General features: G+C 33.5%; 1 protein-coding gene across 1 annotated transcript in view; it reads left to right on the forward strand.

The window, feature by feature from the left end:
- The first annotated feature begins 468 nt into the window (after positions 1-468).
- Positions 469-17,163, forward strand: part of LOC111056779 — a 46,248-nt gene continuing 29,553 nt past the window's right edge. The window contains exon 1 of the mRNA XM_039437585.1: positions 469-1,104. Coding sequence (XP_039293519.1) covers positions 973-1,104 — 132 coding nt within the window. The 5' untranslated portion in view covers positions 469-972. The remainder of the gene's footprint in view (positions 1,105-17,163) is intronic.

The raw sequence follows: 17,163 nt of genomic DNA on the forward strand, positions 1-17,163 counted from the left end.
ATATCATGTAAATTCATCTATAATTTTGCTGTATTGTAAGCTATTGTATATAAGTGTATAAGACAGTATATATTGTAATCTACATAAATAAAGTACTCAATCAATCAATCAATCTAAATACAATAAGCTTTTATAACATAATACCTCCGTAGAACCATATCTCATCTTCCTCTACATTACATTATGTACTATGGCTTGTATCTGTGATATACTATCTACTATATTACTGCCCTATCTACTATCTACTACTATTACTACTATATTATTATACATTGAGTATAGTGTGTACTGTGTTGTCTGTAGTGGACAGGACACAAGGCAGGTTTCTGTTTTGGGCAGTTTGGAGGGGTGAGTAAATAGTTTTCGGTGTGCGAGAGGGAGAAACGCGACCCGTGGTGCCCTCTAGCGACAGAAATCGAAACGAAGCCGAGTCGAGACCCAGACAAACGTAGGAATCGAGTTCAGTATTCAGTTGTTTACCGGCTCGATAGCTGGAAGGTTCCAATCGTTATTCGTTTCGTGGTCTCTCTCGTTGTCAAGTTCATTCATGAATCACTGCATGGCAAAAACGTGTTATCAGAACTTCATGACAGTCTTCACGAAAAATTAGCGGCTCTTCAGTCATCACTAGTTCATACTTTAGAATTCGCTTCATAAGTGATAGTGCATTTCCTAACATTCACAATATTTACAAACTAGGACTTGAAGTTTAATCAGTTAGTAGCCTATAAAAATTTTCCAATTTATCAATATTCTATCTGTGTTCTCAAAGAATCTTACATTCAAATCTTTGTCACTAGCTTCTTATAACATTTTGAGAGATTGTTGATGTACAAACAGCTCGAATCTTCCAAACTTGAACATTATCTAGTGTTATCAACTTGTGATTGATGAGCTCCTCTGTGTTAACATAAACAAATTTCTCTTGAACTTGAGAATCAAATTCTTTTAGTATTTGTTGACTATTCGAAAATGGGGCTCAGTGTTGATATCAGTGTGTCCATTTTGGGGGCTTTAATGTCAATGATGTTTTTGGGAACTCTGTCAGAAGAAATAGGATCACCATTGAAAGTGGCACAATGCAGAGCTGCTTGTATTTACTCTGTAAGTGTTTTTTGTATAATTTTCTCTTCAATTATCTTTGACAATATCAGAGTTTTTCCGATTTTAGATTGAAAACTGCATGGTTACTTGGGATTATAGAGTAGGATGTAAGTACTAGTAGCAATACCACTAATGCTGTAAGTTCTAGTAGCAGATGTGGAAATACTAGAAAATGTGAGGTTTTCCTCAATAATGAAACAAAGCATCTGATAGAACTGAGGAGGAAAATCTCAGTGCTCCAGACAGTGAGTGATAAGTGGCTAGTTAACTATCAAATATATGCAATACATTTGTGTTCTTGAACTAAGGAGGCTTATTAGTATCTATTCTTCATGCTATAAATTGTGGATACGAAAGTTGGACTTTGGGAACCAATGAATCTTGAGTAGCCGATATTATGCATTCGCTTGTAGTGCTGTTACTGATAACTTATTAGAACTTGAAGCAATATTGGAATTTCATATCAGTATGCAAAATAGAAGAAGCTCATGATTATGAAAGGATGGTCAATTATTGAGAAATATCATTAGAGGATTTGAGTTTCAAGTCTGTCATATTCATATCTCTGCTTTCTAGAAAAATACGAGGAGTCACATGATCAAATAAAGTGATTATTTGCTACAGTCATGGCCATTCTATAGTTCTATTCTTGTTACATTATAGATTGGCCATTCTGCAGTCTCGAATCTTGTAACCGAAACTATCAAACTATTAACAACTAATCCTCAACCTTTGGACAACATTAACATTTTATCTACATTTTTGGAGAGAAATAGTACAGGCTCAGCCTAATTTTTCCTTAATGTCATAATTATGATTGTGGTATTTTGTACAATAAATGAATAAATTAAATGAAATAAAATAAAATGAATTACTTGAACTTGATTAAACCTTTTAAGTTTTACAATAAATTTGAATTCAATAGTGTCAAAATACAAGACTTGTTTATGACTAGACTTATAATAATTGAACGGTGATTGATGAAACTGAATTACAATATGCCTACCCACCAAGAAATATCACCTTATATCCTGATAATAATTATCACATGTAGGCCTAAAATCAAAGTTTTGTTATAAAATAGAGGCATTCTGTGTACGATATGAAGAATAGTAATGAGAGAAATTTGGAATTTCAATTCTTGAGAAAACTTCCCAAGAACAAGAGATCATGAATATGAATCAGTCTACTATATTTGCATTAGCTTCATATATTAATAATAATGTTCCCGTTAATAGAAAAGTAGGCCTATACTGTTATCGCTTTATAATGAATTAAATGGAATTAGATTGAATATTTTAATATGAGCAAACGAATAATTGTAATTTAAACATTTTTTTTCAATTCGAAGATAGACTTATTGTAATAATTTAAATGAACTGTCATTATCATCATTGATAAAGCTGGAATTGCAAATGAGGATACATTAAAATATGCTAGATGACTGCATAAAAATCAACCAAAACAAATAACAAAATATATAGAAATATACTGTAAAAATAATAAAACTATAAACCTTTGTAGAATTTTATAAATAATTGATAAAAAACGTAATAAGAAAATGAGAAAATATTTGATAGTGCCTCACAATGACAGACATTCTTATCAAAATTGATCGAGTCAATGGGCCATATGAATAAAGTTTAGCATTTGCTTATACTTCTAAAATATGGAGCATTTGCTCCATTTTCTATGAATAAACGAGAGCAAAACCTTTTGCTCATGCTCATCAAAAAAATATTTTGAGCATTATAAAAAAAATATATCAAGCAAAAGTAAAAGCTTATACTCAAAATTTTATGAATAAACTGGAACATTTGCTCAACTTATGAAGCAAAGGCTTTATAAAGGTGAGTCTAGTCTAGAGCAGCTTATCACCTTTTGCTCATAGTAAAATGGCTCAACTAATTCGTATGAGGAAGAGGAAACTATAGACCTACCAGATTCCAGATACGATCACAACCAATAGTTGAGAACTATATAAAACTCTTTTTAGATTCAACCATGATATATATCACCGTTATTCCTACAAAAGAATAAATACAAAAGCTACCTGTTATAATGATAGCCATCACAAAATAGGAAATAGGCATTTAAGAAGATGAGAGTGTAGACGATTATAAGAAGGCTATTGATATTATAAGAATATGCTGAAGATTATTATAGAGATGACATTTTTGCTCGCTATTATTTTAAAATTCTAAACTCAACTAACCTAAAACTCTCTCCATTCATAAATAGAAAACAGAGTTGACGACGCAAACACAAGCGGTGCACCCAACTTGCATATTTAGCGCTTCCGTGAGCTATAAAAACAAAGTAAGGCTACAAAAGTGAATCAGCTGATGAAAAATCTTCAAAATACGTGAGCATTTGCTCGAGAGATCAGTAGCATAGGGTAAGAGTATAAGGTAAAGCTTATTCATATAAAAATGAGCAAATGCTTTTGCTTCTACCTTTTGCTCATGAGCAAAACCTTATGCTCAATGCTTTTGCTCATGAGCATTTGCTCTGGTTTTATTCATATGGGCCAATGATTTTGTACTGCAAAATTCATGAGTCAACTTCCGTCAATGAGCTGTCAGTTTGTCGTTATTTTTAACGGTTATTAAAATCTTGATAAGCTATCAAAATGAATCAACGGAAACAAGTGAAGCTTTTAGAATGTCAGTAATGACTCATAGAACATAGACTACTACCGCAGTCAATTTTCTGCTCTAATTGAAGCAAATAACAGTACTGTTTTCATTTCAAATCACTAATTCACTCCAACCAAATACAGTCTGTCCCATTAATGTCTCTTTGACGCATCAATGTTTGCTGTTTGATAGCAAGCTACTGCTACGCACCACTCAACATAATTTGCACTATTCCAGAAATTAGATGCGCGCGTTTATATTAGCATGCTTTGGTGACTCTGAAGTTTGGCATGTTGTAATACCATCAATTCTCATCAATTGCGCGCGCTGTTTCAACAGAGCACAACTTGTATGCACAAACGATTTTCATTTGCGTTTCAAAGAGAAGAGCTGTTTGTATTATTTATTCGTTCTGTGTTGCGTTGTGTGACTTGATGATTGTGGATTGTCGTTTATGACAACACTTTGCGTCGATAGACCAATCTACAACATAGATTGTATGTGTATCATGCATATTACCCCTAGATGAGGTAGCCTATTTGAAACGCTGCACCACTAACTAGCGGCGTTTGTTGACAAAGGATAGGGATTTAATGGCAACCGCCATATTGGAGAGACCCAAATTGATATGAGCCGTTATATAGCTTACCAGGTACACACCTTTCGAAATTGATTTGAATTGGATTGCTGCAGTTGAAGTGTTGATTCATGCTCATGTGCAAACAAATTAACTTCAATTATTGTTTTCCTATTCTGCACCTTCATTTGTCAATATTATATTCTGCAACAGCATGTTGAGTAAATTGCATAGTTTTCCTCATTAACGTAGAACCGTAATTTTATTAGATCCTGCTACAGAAATTAGTTCTGAATTCGTTGTTCATGATTTCATTTATAGTGTTAGATAAAAAAAAGTACAGAAAAATGAAAATAAATACTCTTCAATGTTTGTTTTCATTACGAACTGCTTGTTAATTTTTGACTACTACCCCTATGTTGTAATTTAATTGTTCAAAAGTGAAAATATTAAATTAAAGTGCATTGGCTAGAAACTAATTCTATTGCAGAGATTTGGCTTCTTCATTTACGTTTCCATTACGAACTGCTTGTTAATTTTTGACTACTATATCGTAATTCAATTGTTCAAAAGTGAAAATATTAAATTAAAGTGCATTGGCTAGAAACTAATTCTATTGCAGAGATTTATTAATAGGCTTCTATCATAGATAGTGTACAAGCAATACCTACTATTACTTAATAGTAATATATAGTAAGTAATAGTAGTAATAGTAATATTAAGTAATAGTAGGTATTGGTACTAGACTATCGTGCTTTGAAGTACGAAGATTTGATAAAGGAATTTCTCAAGGATGATCGTACTATGAGTCCATGGTAATCTATTTTAGTCTATAATACTTTTTTATAGTACTATGACCATTTAAATATGATAGTACGCATTATATATTTTTCTTATTTTATTTAATTCATTTCATTGAAATCATTATTATTATCATTACAATATGTAATATGATTGGGGGAAGACAACAGGCATAGCCCAAAACTGTCTTTTTCCCAAATTCTGATGAATAAAAGTTTCGAAAAAAGAATGAGGTTATGATTAATGGGTTTGTCCAAAGACCTTAAAGAGATATAGACCCACAATGCCTACGCCTTCCCAATAATAGCTCTTACTTGAAATTGAAGGCCGCCATTGGGGTATATTAGCACGAGATATTATATCAATATGTTTGTAATATTATAGACTATAAAGGCATTGGTATGTGATAATCTTATAGGTTGACCCCTCAATGGCCGATTTCAATTCTAAGTACGACACTAGCGCTGCATGTGAGTCTATGCATCTTTAAGGTTTTTGGGTTTTTCAAAATGTTATAGACGCTACGAAGATTTGAGAAAGGAATTTCTAATATTTCACGAGAAAGAGAAATATTCAAAAATCCTAGATCAGAATATTCATGATAAATAGCTCCTCGTTCCACGATGATGAACAACTTGAGACAATACAATTCTCATATAATTTGTGTAACAAGGAATGATAGGCCAGAAAAGGTAGCCTACAATTTATAGACTGTCAGGCTCCAGGCAAGATAAGGTGATGGGTGCCCAGGGCTAATGGTCTACTCGTCTACTAACTGGCGCCTTATTTCTGACAAAATTTCTTTTGAAAATGTTAGAAGGTGTTTTCAGGGAATTCACCCTGAACTGAATACTCAGAGGAACTCCCGTCAGAGAAGTCTACAATCTACGTTGGTAGTCAGTAGTCTACACCTATTGAGGTTCTGAGAATACTGGTTGAATTCTAGATTTCATTTGACGTGTTTTAATGAGATGAAAGTACAGAAATGATGATAAATGAGTTTGTGAGAAGCTTGAATAGAGTATCCAAAGGCTATTCAGAAAAGTGTTGCCTAGAGTATTGAAATCTCAGATGAAATGACAGTAATTGCCTGTCAATTAACAACTCTCCAAGACTGCATCAATTATAATATATTACATTCAATATTTATATTTTTCCATCATATTCAATTTACTTCACATTGTACGCCAGAATTTAAACTTTCAAATTTCATCTTTGTCCACTGAATTATCATAATAATAAATTAGCATTATGGAAGTGTATTACATCATTGCATCGGATCCTATTATCCAATCACAATTATCGTATCAAATAGATTTATTGTATTCTACTGTCTTGAATAGTTAGTTCCTCCCTACAAAAACAGCAATTACGAACCAAGCTTTCGCCTCTCCAATCAGAACAGGCATTAGTTGCCTAGTACTAGCCTACATTATAAAAGCTGTAGCCTACAACATCTTCATAATCACATTTTCCATACTATACTGATAGTCTATCTCTTTTCTGTTTAGGGCTACTTGTAATAAAAATAGAAAACAAAATAAAAATCTCAGTACCCTTTTCGAATTATGACTTGAAAATGACATCAATGTTGAAACATGTTGTGATTAAATAATTCAAAAAGGGTACTGAGATTTTTATACTGATAGTACTCAATTTATCAGATCCATTAAACTCCCAAATTCTCAAATTATCGTGTCAATTTATGAAACCCTCATTATCAAAACCTTATCATCAATTATTTATGAAGCACATCATTCAAACCATTAATCAACACATTTCTCAATACCTCAAACCTCATCATCAATTCTTTATGAAGCACATCATTCAAACCATTAATCAACACATTTCTCAATAACACTACCTCATTACCAAAATTCAAGAATCAGGAGTACCGGAACTCCAGAAGTATTCATTACTATACTCCTATTTCATGGTGAAATCAAGCAGAAACCCACAGGAAACTCACAGCAAAATATTTGCAGTATCATATTATTGTTGTAGCCTTATTCCACGTTCATTATTTCACCTCATTAACCCACGCAAGTGTCACGAGCACATAGGATTCACTCGCTGTTGAATATCAAATAGAATGGAAAATTCCAAAGCAAATTACATGTTGAATGCAAGCCGGCTGAATTGAATTGCCTATTCACCTGTACAAAAATGTCTGCTCGACGACAATTTTTTCCAGTAGAAATTAAATTGGGCACTTGACGCTGGCGTTAAATGGAGCGTGGGCACGTTTAAATAAGGCGAAAATAATGGTCGGAGATTTCGCGGGGATTTTGAATTTGAAGAAGTTGTTGAGCTGCATCGTTCGTCGGCCATTCTTCTGGCAATGTATGGCGGAATTTTATAATAGCGGGAGGATTACAGAGAATGGAAGAAGAGGGAACGGATGAATAGGCAACAAAGATTTGAGAAAGGAATTTCTAATAGTTCACGAGAAAGAGAAATATTCAAAAATCCTAGATCAGAATATTCATGATAAATAGCTCCTCGTTCCACGATGATGAACAACTTGAGACAATACAATTCTCATATAATTTGTGTAACAAGGAATGATAGGCCAGAAAAGGTAGCCTACAATTTATAGACTGTCAGGCTCCAGGCAAGATAAGGTGATGGGTGCCCAGGGCTAATGGTCTACTCGTCTACTAACTGGCGCCTTATTTCTGACAAAATTTCTTTTGAAAATGTTAGAAGGTGTTTTCAGGGAATTCACCCTGAACTGAATACTCAGAGGAACTCCCGTCAAAGAAGTCTACAAGCTACGTTGGTAGTCAGTAGTCTACATCTATTGAGGTTCTGAGAATACTGGTTGAATTCTAGATTTCATTTGACGTGTTTTAATGAGATGAAAGTACAGAAATGATGATAAATAAGTTTGTGAGCTGAGAAACTTGAATAGAGTATCCAAAGGCTATTTTGAAAAGTGTTGCCTAGAGTATTGAAATCTCAGATGAAATGACAGTAATTGCCTGTCAATTAACTATTATTCTAGACTGCACCAATAATAATACATTACATTCAATATTTATATTTTTCCATCATATTCAATTTACTTCTCATTGTACGCCACAATTCAAACTCTCAAATACTATCTTTGTCCACTGAATTATCATAATAATAAATTAGCATTATGGAAGTGTATTACATCATTGCATCTGATCCTATTATCCAATCACAATTATCGTATCAAATAGATTTATTGTATACTAGGCTCACTGTCTTGAATCGTTCGCTTCAAACAAAACAGCAATTATGAACCAAGCTTTCGCCTCTTCAATTAGAACAGGCATTAGTAGCCTAGTACTAGCCTACATTATAAAAGCTATAGTAGCCTACAAAATCTTCATAATCACATTTTCCATACTATACTGATAGTATGTATAGTAGTTAGACATTAGTATAGTAGTATACATTAGTATAGTATAGTATACATTAGTACAGTATAGTATAGTATACATTAGTATAGTATAGTAGTATAGATATTATAGAAGTTGTAGCCTACAACATCTTCATAATCACATTTTCCATAATATACTGATAGTCTATCTCCTTTCTGTATAAGGCCTCTTGTGATAAAAATAGAGAAAAAAATAAAAATCTCAGTATCCTTTTTGAATTATGACTTGAAAATGGCATCAATGTTGAAACATGTTGTGATTAAATAATTCAAAAAGGTTACTGAGATTTTTATTTTTCTTTCAATTTTTATACTGATAGTACTCAATTTATCAGATCCATTAAACTCCCAAATTCTCAAATTATCGTGTCAATTTATGAAACCATCATTATCAAAACCTCATCATCAATTATTTATGAAGCACATCATTCAAACCATTAATCAACACATTTCTCAATAACACCACCTCATTACCAAAATTCAAGAATCAGGAGTACCGGAACTCCAGAAGTATTCATTACTATACTCCTATTTCATGTTGAAATCAAGCAGAAACCCACAGGAAATTCACAGCAAAATATTTCAGTATCATATTATTGTTGTGGCCTCATTCCACGTTCATTATTTCACCTCATTAACCCACGCACAAGTGTCACGAGCACATAGGATTCACTCGCTGTTGAATATCAAATAGAATGGAAAATTCCAAAGCAAATTACATGTTGAATGCAAGCCGGCTGAATTGAATTGCCTATCCACCTGTACAAAAATGTCTGCTCGACGACAATTTTTTCCAGTAGAAATTAAATTGGGCACTTGACGCTGGCGTTAAATGGAGCGTGGGCACGTTTAAATAAGGCGAAAATAATGGTCGGAGATTTCGCGGGGATTTTGAATTTGAAGAAGTTGTTGAGTTTCATCGTTCGTCGGCCATTCTTCTGGCAATGTATGGCGGAATTTTATAATAGCGGGAGGATTACAGAGAATGGGAAGAAGAGGGAACGGATGAATAGGCAACAAAGAGAGAGAGTGAGTTTTGAGTTTCGAGCATTGGGTGCTCCTCGTTTCCAGCAGAATTACACATTTAAACGTTAGCTGGCTATTCAATTGAACCAGTGCTCGCTAACTGTTTTTCGGGTTTCATTTTGCAGACGAAATTATTATTCTCGTTTCAAAAAATACAAACACCTACACTTCTAATACCTCCCTCATCCCAGCTATAAAAACACCGATCACGTCCAATATTACTCGCTGATTTATAGCGCGTTTTCATCGATAAATTGTGGCTTTATCATTACAATTCGCACACATTAATCTTGGTATTGTATCGGATTCGTGTTTAAATCAGCAATGATTGCCGCAGGTGGCTTGTTTGAGGTTTATCTGGGGTAAACGCATGTTGTTTGTGTTCCACTGCCTCTGTTTGTACGTGTAGTAAAATCATAAAACGTCACAAACAGTCGAAAGCTTGGCGTGTGTTGGAAACATTGGCTTTTAGAGTGAGGTTTTAATCGAATGCGGATCAGGATTATTCTATTGAAATACATAGCAATTAACAATGAATTTGAAGTAAAATTTAAAACTTTCATTATAACAATATAATTCAAAATTACAGTTTTAAAAATCTCGTGAGAGAATTTTTTTCTTTACTTGACCTTTCTACTTGACAATTTACTAGTTGTTCTGTGAACAGTAGACCTCACGTTGTATTCTCATCCACAAGTACCTGATTGAAACTATGGACCTTATTAATAATTTATTATAGAATTATTGCATTTACAGCAATAGACTGGCTTCTCCACACATCTGTGTAAACACTTATGACTGTGTCAGCTGATTTATGATGAATAATTCTATAGTCTGATTTTTACTCTAAAATTGGCGTATGGAGGAGGCTCCTTTTTCCTTTTATATTATCATTGAAATGCAAAATTTCCAAAAACTTTGTATATACGTCGACGCGCAATTAAAAAAGGAACATACCTGTCAAATTTCATGAAAATCTATTACCGCGTTTCGCCGTAAATGCGCAAAATAAAAAATTTAAACATTTAAACATTAAAAAAATGTCAATATTTGGAGGTATTGTGGCTTCATGAATCGCTGTTCTCCACTGGTTACGAAAACGTAATTTGAAAGTGTACATTATATTGCCTGTAAATCAAAATCATAATAATTATCATAACCTACGTGCCTTCCTAATTTATTCCCATCTGTAGTATCAGATGCCTTGATATTGTCAAAACCACTCATCTTTCGACCAGACTAAAATGATCCTTCCCATGTTAAAAACTACCAAGTCGAATACGCTACCATATTTGGGATACTCGGGCGTGTCTAGTCTCGGCCAATCACAGTAAAGCTCAATCTTCATTGGTCGACAGGTAGTGGCCAATTGCAGGGCTTGATCCACACTACATATTACTCTCCTGTCAATGTTCAAGCGTTCAGTTGACTGCATATTGATATTGGTGTAAGAACTGGAACTAGTATCTCAATTTTTTTATAATTCATGGTTTTGATATATTTACGATATCAAGTTAAGTGACGAGACCAATGGTTTTCAATATCTACTTCATTTTTCAAAAACAATGATTCCTTCGATAAATCAGTGTTGTTGTCATCGTTAGTACAATATTATTATTAGTTGATATCAACAATATCCTATGTTTATTATAATAATTCGATTTTGATTGTATAATAATTATCAACAAATAACAATATTTGAAGGTATTGTGGCTTCATGAATAATTGCTGTTCTCCACTGGTTATGAAAACGTAATTGGAAAGTGTGCATTATATTGCCTGTAAATCAAAATCATAATAATTATCACAACCTACGTGCCTTCATATCATAGCCGTGATGCTAGATTTATTTTCAACAACCCACTCTCAACATATTAATTTAATACAGAACGAAAGTAGTTTTGAAAATAAATAGAACACTCCACAATTACTGCAACCTTGACAAAATATGGGTTTATTACCGTCCACTTACTTTCAATTTCCTGTAATCAGGTAATTACTCGTTCAATTTCAATTTATCCCCACACTGGAAATTCATAATAAATGCACCATGAAATTGGGCCTTTCATAATACCATAGACAGGGTGTGTATGTCCATGTTATTACCATGACCCTCTCATATAGATCATCAACATTAATGAGATATCTAATGAGTTACTCGAGTGTGCTAAACGTGCTTGAAGTCTCAATCTAAATCTTCAATTCTAGAGCAGTAATGTTGGGCTGGAAGCCGATTGGCAGAAAAACTCCAAATTGGATCAATTTCAAACAAAGCGAGACCCCTGATTGCATACGGTCGCGTGTTTATTACCGCGTATCTCTGGCTGAAATAATCTCTGAGAACGTTTTATGGAAATCACGCGCTCCTTAGAAGTATGTAGACTTCTTGCCGCCAACTCTATAGCATTAGCATGAAGGTTCATTAGAATTTGCAGGTGCATTATTTCGATCGTATATTGAAGTGAGCGAAATCGCTCAATTAATTCAAGTTAATTATGGATGACGGTCATTCAGGACAAGTTCGCCGACTAATTGAGACATTGAACAGCATGTAACATCGTAAGATCGAGGCTGAACGGGAAGTTAATTTAGTTATTATGGGGACTGCGAAATGTACTCTAATTGTTTGTTGATGATGTGGTACCAAATAATCGTGTATTGAAAGAATACAATGGGAAACACTCAGATAACTTGATTGCATCTCGGAATGGAAGATGATACCATGTTGAAGATTATAAGGTCTGATTTAATTTAATCAATATCCTGTGTTTCAAATCTTCAGTTAAGGATGATCAAGCTCATGAACGAATAACCACTGCTGGATCATCATTTTGATTCAACTTAGTAATAACTCGGTTATTAGATCATCATTTGGATTTCACAAATTAAGTTATAAGTAAAGTTTCAAGTGTCGAATTAAGTTATAAGCTATTTAGTTATACAAGTCACATCTTTTTTCATCTTCGGGAGAATTCATTTTCCCAAATCATATCCTCACTTATTTTAACACACAAAACTAATCAATTCTGTTTTTCACAAACATAAAATACTGTGATGAATTTTTTCATAAACATAGAACAGTGTTGATAATTTGAAATACAGTACAACCTTCCATCAATAGTATAACATTGTAACACCATAGATCCGTACTTATTAGTTCATGAAATTAAAAGCAAACATTCAATTATCCAATAAATCCGAAATACATCCGAAAGTGAGGTTAAAAACACACAAACTTGATTCAGTATTAATGCTCATGTTTCAACAATATTTGTTCATGAGCAATGGGAGTAAATCAACCAAAGTTAATTGAATTTTCGAAATGCTGAAATATTATATTGTTGTTCCAAACATGGAATGAGGGAGGGTGAATTTACTCATATTCAATGTATCAACAAGCTTGATAGAACATTCTATTATTATAACTAATCAAAACATGTGGAATAATTGAAGCTCATTCGTCACATATTCTTAGTTGACTTGGGAAGCAATAATATGCATGAAATTATAAATATGATATACACGGTGATTATATTCGGGAATTTCAGTAGGCTCTGCTAGTTTTCATTATTGATTCAAATACAATTAAACATTAAAAATCATCAAAACAACCAATATTCATTAAAACAATCTCTGGTAAACTCAGTAAATATGCATTTTCATATGCCACTAATCATTCTACTGATGAATACGATTACGATAGTATAGATTATATTGTAAACGTATTCATCAGTAGAAATGATTAGTGACACATGAAAATGAGCTATTACAAAATGTTATATACGTGAGCTATCATATATTATGTAATAGCTTGAAAAATGAAGAGAAAATCTAATCTCTTATTCTCATTCTTAACTTACAATGTCTATCACAAAAATGTTTACCTAGATTCTTTCACATCGACTTTTAACATCGTAGTCAAGTCGTTGACAGCACTCTAGAACGCTTGACCGAAAGGCATGCCCAATTATTTCCAGACATCAGTTTAGGCAACGGATTGATCGCTATTAAACTCTGAAACATTCTGAAAAACTCGGTGGCGAAGCGTTTTTGCCAGTTCTAGCCTTACCAGTAATACAGTAATACACAATAATAAACTCTTTACCGTGGACATGACAGCCGGGGCACTGCGTTTAAAAGTAGATAGCGATCAGAAACTAAACGCCTCACGCAATAGCGAGCGATTTTCAGTTCGGTGAAAAGAAAACACACTTCACAGACCCCAGTCCAAACCTTTTCAAACAGATGAATAAACACCTTTTCATCAGTCGCGCTTCCTCCATACATTCACAGCTCCGCAGCAATAAAATTGGTGAAAAACATTCGAGAACTTTCTAATTGTAGAGCAGCTCCACCGTACTTTGATGAATATCCGCGGCCGTGGGATACTCACTTGAGTTTATTTAATTGCTCTCCAAAATCCTTCCCAACAATTGCGGCCAACAAGAATAATAATTTTTCTACATTTCCAATTCAAATTAGTGCGGGAAATATCGTGGAAGTTGGAGAACTAGAAACAGAAACGAAGGAGTTTTGTGGAAATCGAGAAACGTTCCGTGTTACCGTTCTTAATTATCGCGTAATTCCTGATTTATTAATGATATGTGGACTATATTCACCAACTGCTTATTTTTATGTAAATAGCAGGTTTGAAGTGATATCATTTATGTACCAAAGATGGTCACAAAATATGCAGAACTGTAAAATCTACCGATAACAATCAACAGACATATTTTTCTCACCATTGATGGGATACTGATTATACTTAAAACTATGCTTCCAATGTTAATTAATAACTATCAGTACTTTTTTCTAATGTAACAAACTTCTTATGAATTGATGAATCGTTGTATAAATTATCACTGAACTCAACAAAGAGTTGAACTTTGACCTCGAAGAGTTGAAGAGTTGACCTCTTGAAATTCAAATTCTTGTTTCTATAAGCAAATTCACCACAAAAAGATCAATTTCAGTGATAGAAAGTATGTTGGTTGACTCATTGATTGCCAATTTTCAAGTTGGGCCCACTTTAAAGCCTAATTCTCTAATGAATTCACCTCACTTTGACCTCTTGAAATGGAATGTTTTTTGTCTTTATTCGAAATAATCATAAATTCTGATTATAATGTTTTTGTTAGTTGGATTATTTGCATGGACTGCACATTTTCAAGTTAGTATTTATTTATTTATCTATTTTATTCACAATCACAAATCATAATTAAAATATGATTGGGAGAAGACAACAGGCATAGCCCAAAACTGTTTTCTCCCAAATTTTTACAAATAAAAGTTTCAAAAAAGAATGAGGCTAGATTTCACTTTTCACTTCAAAAAGTCCAATTTACACTTCAAAACTGATGACTAAACTAAAACCTGTTATTCAAGACTCTTTTCTCCACAACAAAAGCATAAAACTACTGATAAAATCCAAAGCATTAGTGGATTAAACTACTGATAAAATCCAAAGCATTAGTGCATTAAACTTCTGATAACATCCGACCCAGGAGTGTGTTATGGAGTACATTTTGATAAGAGTTGAAAATTCAATTGTTTGTTTGGGAAGCCATCGTAGGCTCCACAACGCCAGACACTTTAACTACCCCTTGTGAGCCGCGCGGGAGGGTTGGAAAATTTATTGGGTGCCAGATCTGACATGGTGGTGGTTTCCTTTTTGCTCCTCGAAGTTCTCTCGTGTTTCAGATTTTATCAGACTGAACTCGCTCGAGGGTGGAAAGCCAGTATAAAGGGTGTGAAGCAAAATAGCATCAAGGTCCGCCTCCGATTTCCATTGTTTATCATCTTCATTATTATTATTACTACTGAACACTGTTTTTGTAGGATCTGTGTGTTTTGTTAGTCAGTGTTGTTGTTGTTGATGCTTCCATTGTTATTGTGTCTGGATGATATGCCTATCTTCCCAAATCGAGTGTGAGCATTAAATGCTGAAATTTATATAGACTTTCAAGAAACTTTATCAATAATATAACTGATTCAGTCCATGAGATTATGAAACTGAGTTCCTCCAATTACCTCTGTGAAGAGAGACAAGTATTTAAGAACGATCATATCAAATACAATATTTTCCATTATGTTTTTGAATAATATAGTTTGATAATATAATCAATTTTGAATAATATTACAAATAATATAGAACACACTATACAAAGACGTAACACAAACTTCATACAATTACACATCGCAACCCACTTTGCCCCATTATTCCATTGAATTTATCTCGGGCCACTCCCGTGTTTCAGATGGGCACGTTAAGGCTTCGATCCCGGCTGCCTAAAAAAACAGTCGTTAGGTCATGTCAGAGGCCCTGAAATTGATCAGTTGCAACCTGAAAACTCTGACACAAGACCTGAGCCAGCCAGGTCACTCGATATTATTATTATTATCAAATTGATGTGAGTTCAGTAGAAGTATTGTTACCAAAATGATATAATTGTGTTCAACAGTGTAGATATTCAATGGAAGTTAGAATAGGATAAAATAAAATAGAATAGAATAGCTTCTACATTTGAAGAAAATTTGACAGTTAGATATCAAAATCAAGTTGAAAATTATTATAGAGCATCAGAATATGTAATGAATCATCAAAATAACTACACATTGACTCAACATAAGAACATGTTATTCTGGCAGAAGAGTACATACTCGTTTCTACAGTTTAACAAGTGGGTGATTGAACAATATTGCTCCAACAATATTTTCACATGAATATTTTCCTGCCTGCATCCATCATTCACCCTCAGTCAGAATACACCTGAAATACATTGGGTCAGTGTTTTTGTAAAGTAAATACTGGCGTATTTTTGCTGCAATACCAGAGTTCTCTTTGGAAAACAAAGAAACGTTGCTCACCTTATAAAAAATATTTACTCTACTCGACATCTGAAAAAGTTTCTCAATTCTTCAATATTTCCCGGATAGTTCCAGTGTACAGGAAAAGGCAGTTCCACCTTCATTTTCATTTGAATGATCTCACTTCTACAGCAGTATAAGTAGGCTATATTATTCAACAGCAGTATTCATCTCTATCTGAAAGAAGTATCCAACGAAGTTTGATAAAAGAAGTACAGTATATGTGTATATCTTTATGAGATTTCATAACGTGTTCAATTCGAAAGTACTTTTTAGTGAATAGTGTAGTAATCAATTTGGATAACATTTAGTTGTAAAAGTATTTGTATCTCAACAGAAACGTAGAATGTTAACATTCCTAACAGTTTAGTCCATGTAGACAACTACAGTCCAAAATTTCTAAGATTCATCTAGAGTTTGTAGAGCTCTCCATCATTCCGATTCCTTTGTTTTTGTGATTTACCAAATATCTATCTTCTTATTTTCATGTAATTCATTCATAAGAAGCACAAATCAAACACTCTACTATGGTTAGGAGAAGACAATTTAAACTGAACCCAATATAGTATTCCAACAAAACCTTGATAAATTAAACCTCCCAAAAAACGAAAACTAAGGTTTCTGTTTCCACTTTGATTTTGTCAACTACTGGTATTTTCCAACTGCTATTCTACGATTAAATAACACGATATAATCTGAATTGATTCGAGCAGTGAGGGCAGTAAATCCAGAATTGA

Source organism: Nilaparvata lugens, chromosome 11 (assembly GCF_014356525.2).
Source record: "Nilaparvata lugens isolate BPH chromosome 11, ASM1435652v1, whole genome shotgun sequence".
NCBI lineage: Eukaryota > Metazoa > Arthropoda > Insecta > Hemiptera > Delphacidae > Nilaparvata > Nilaparvata lugens.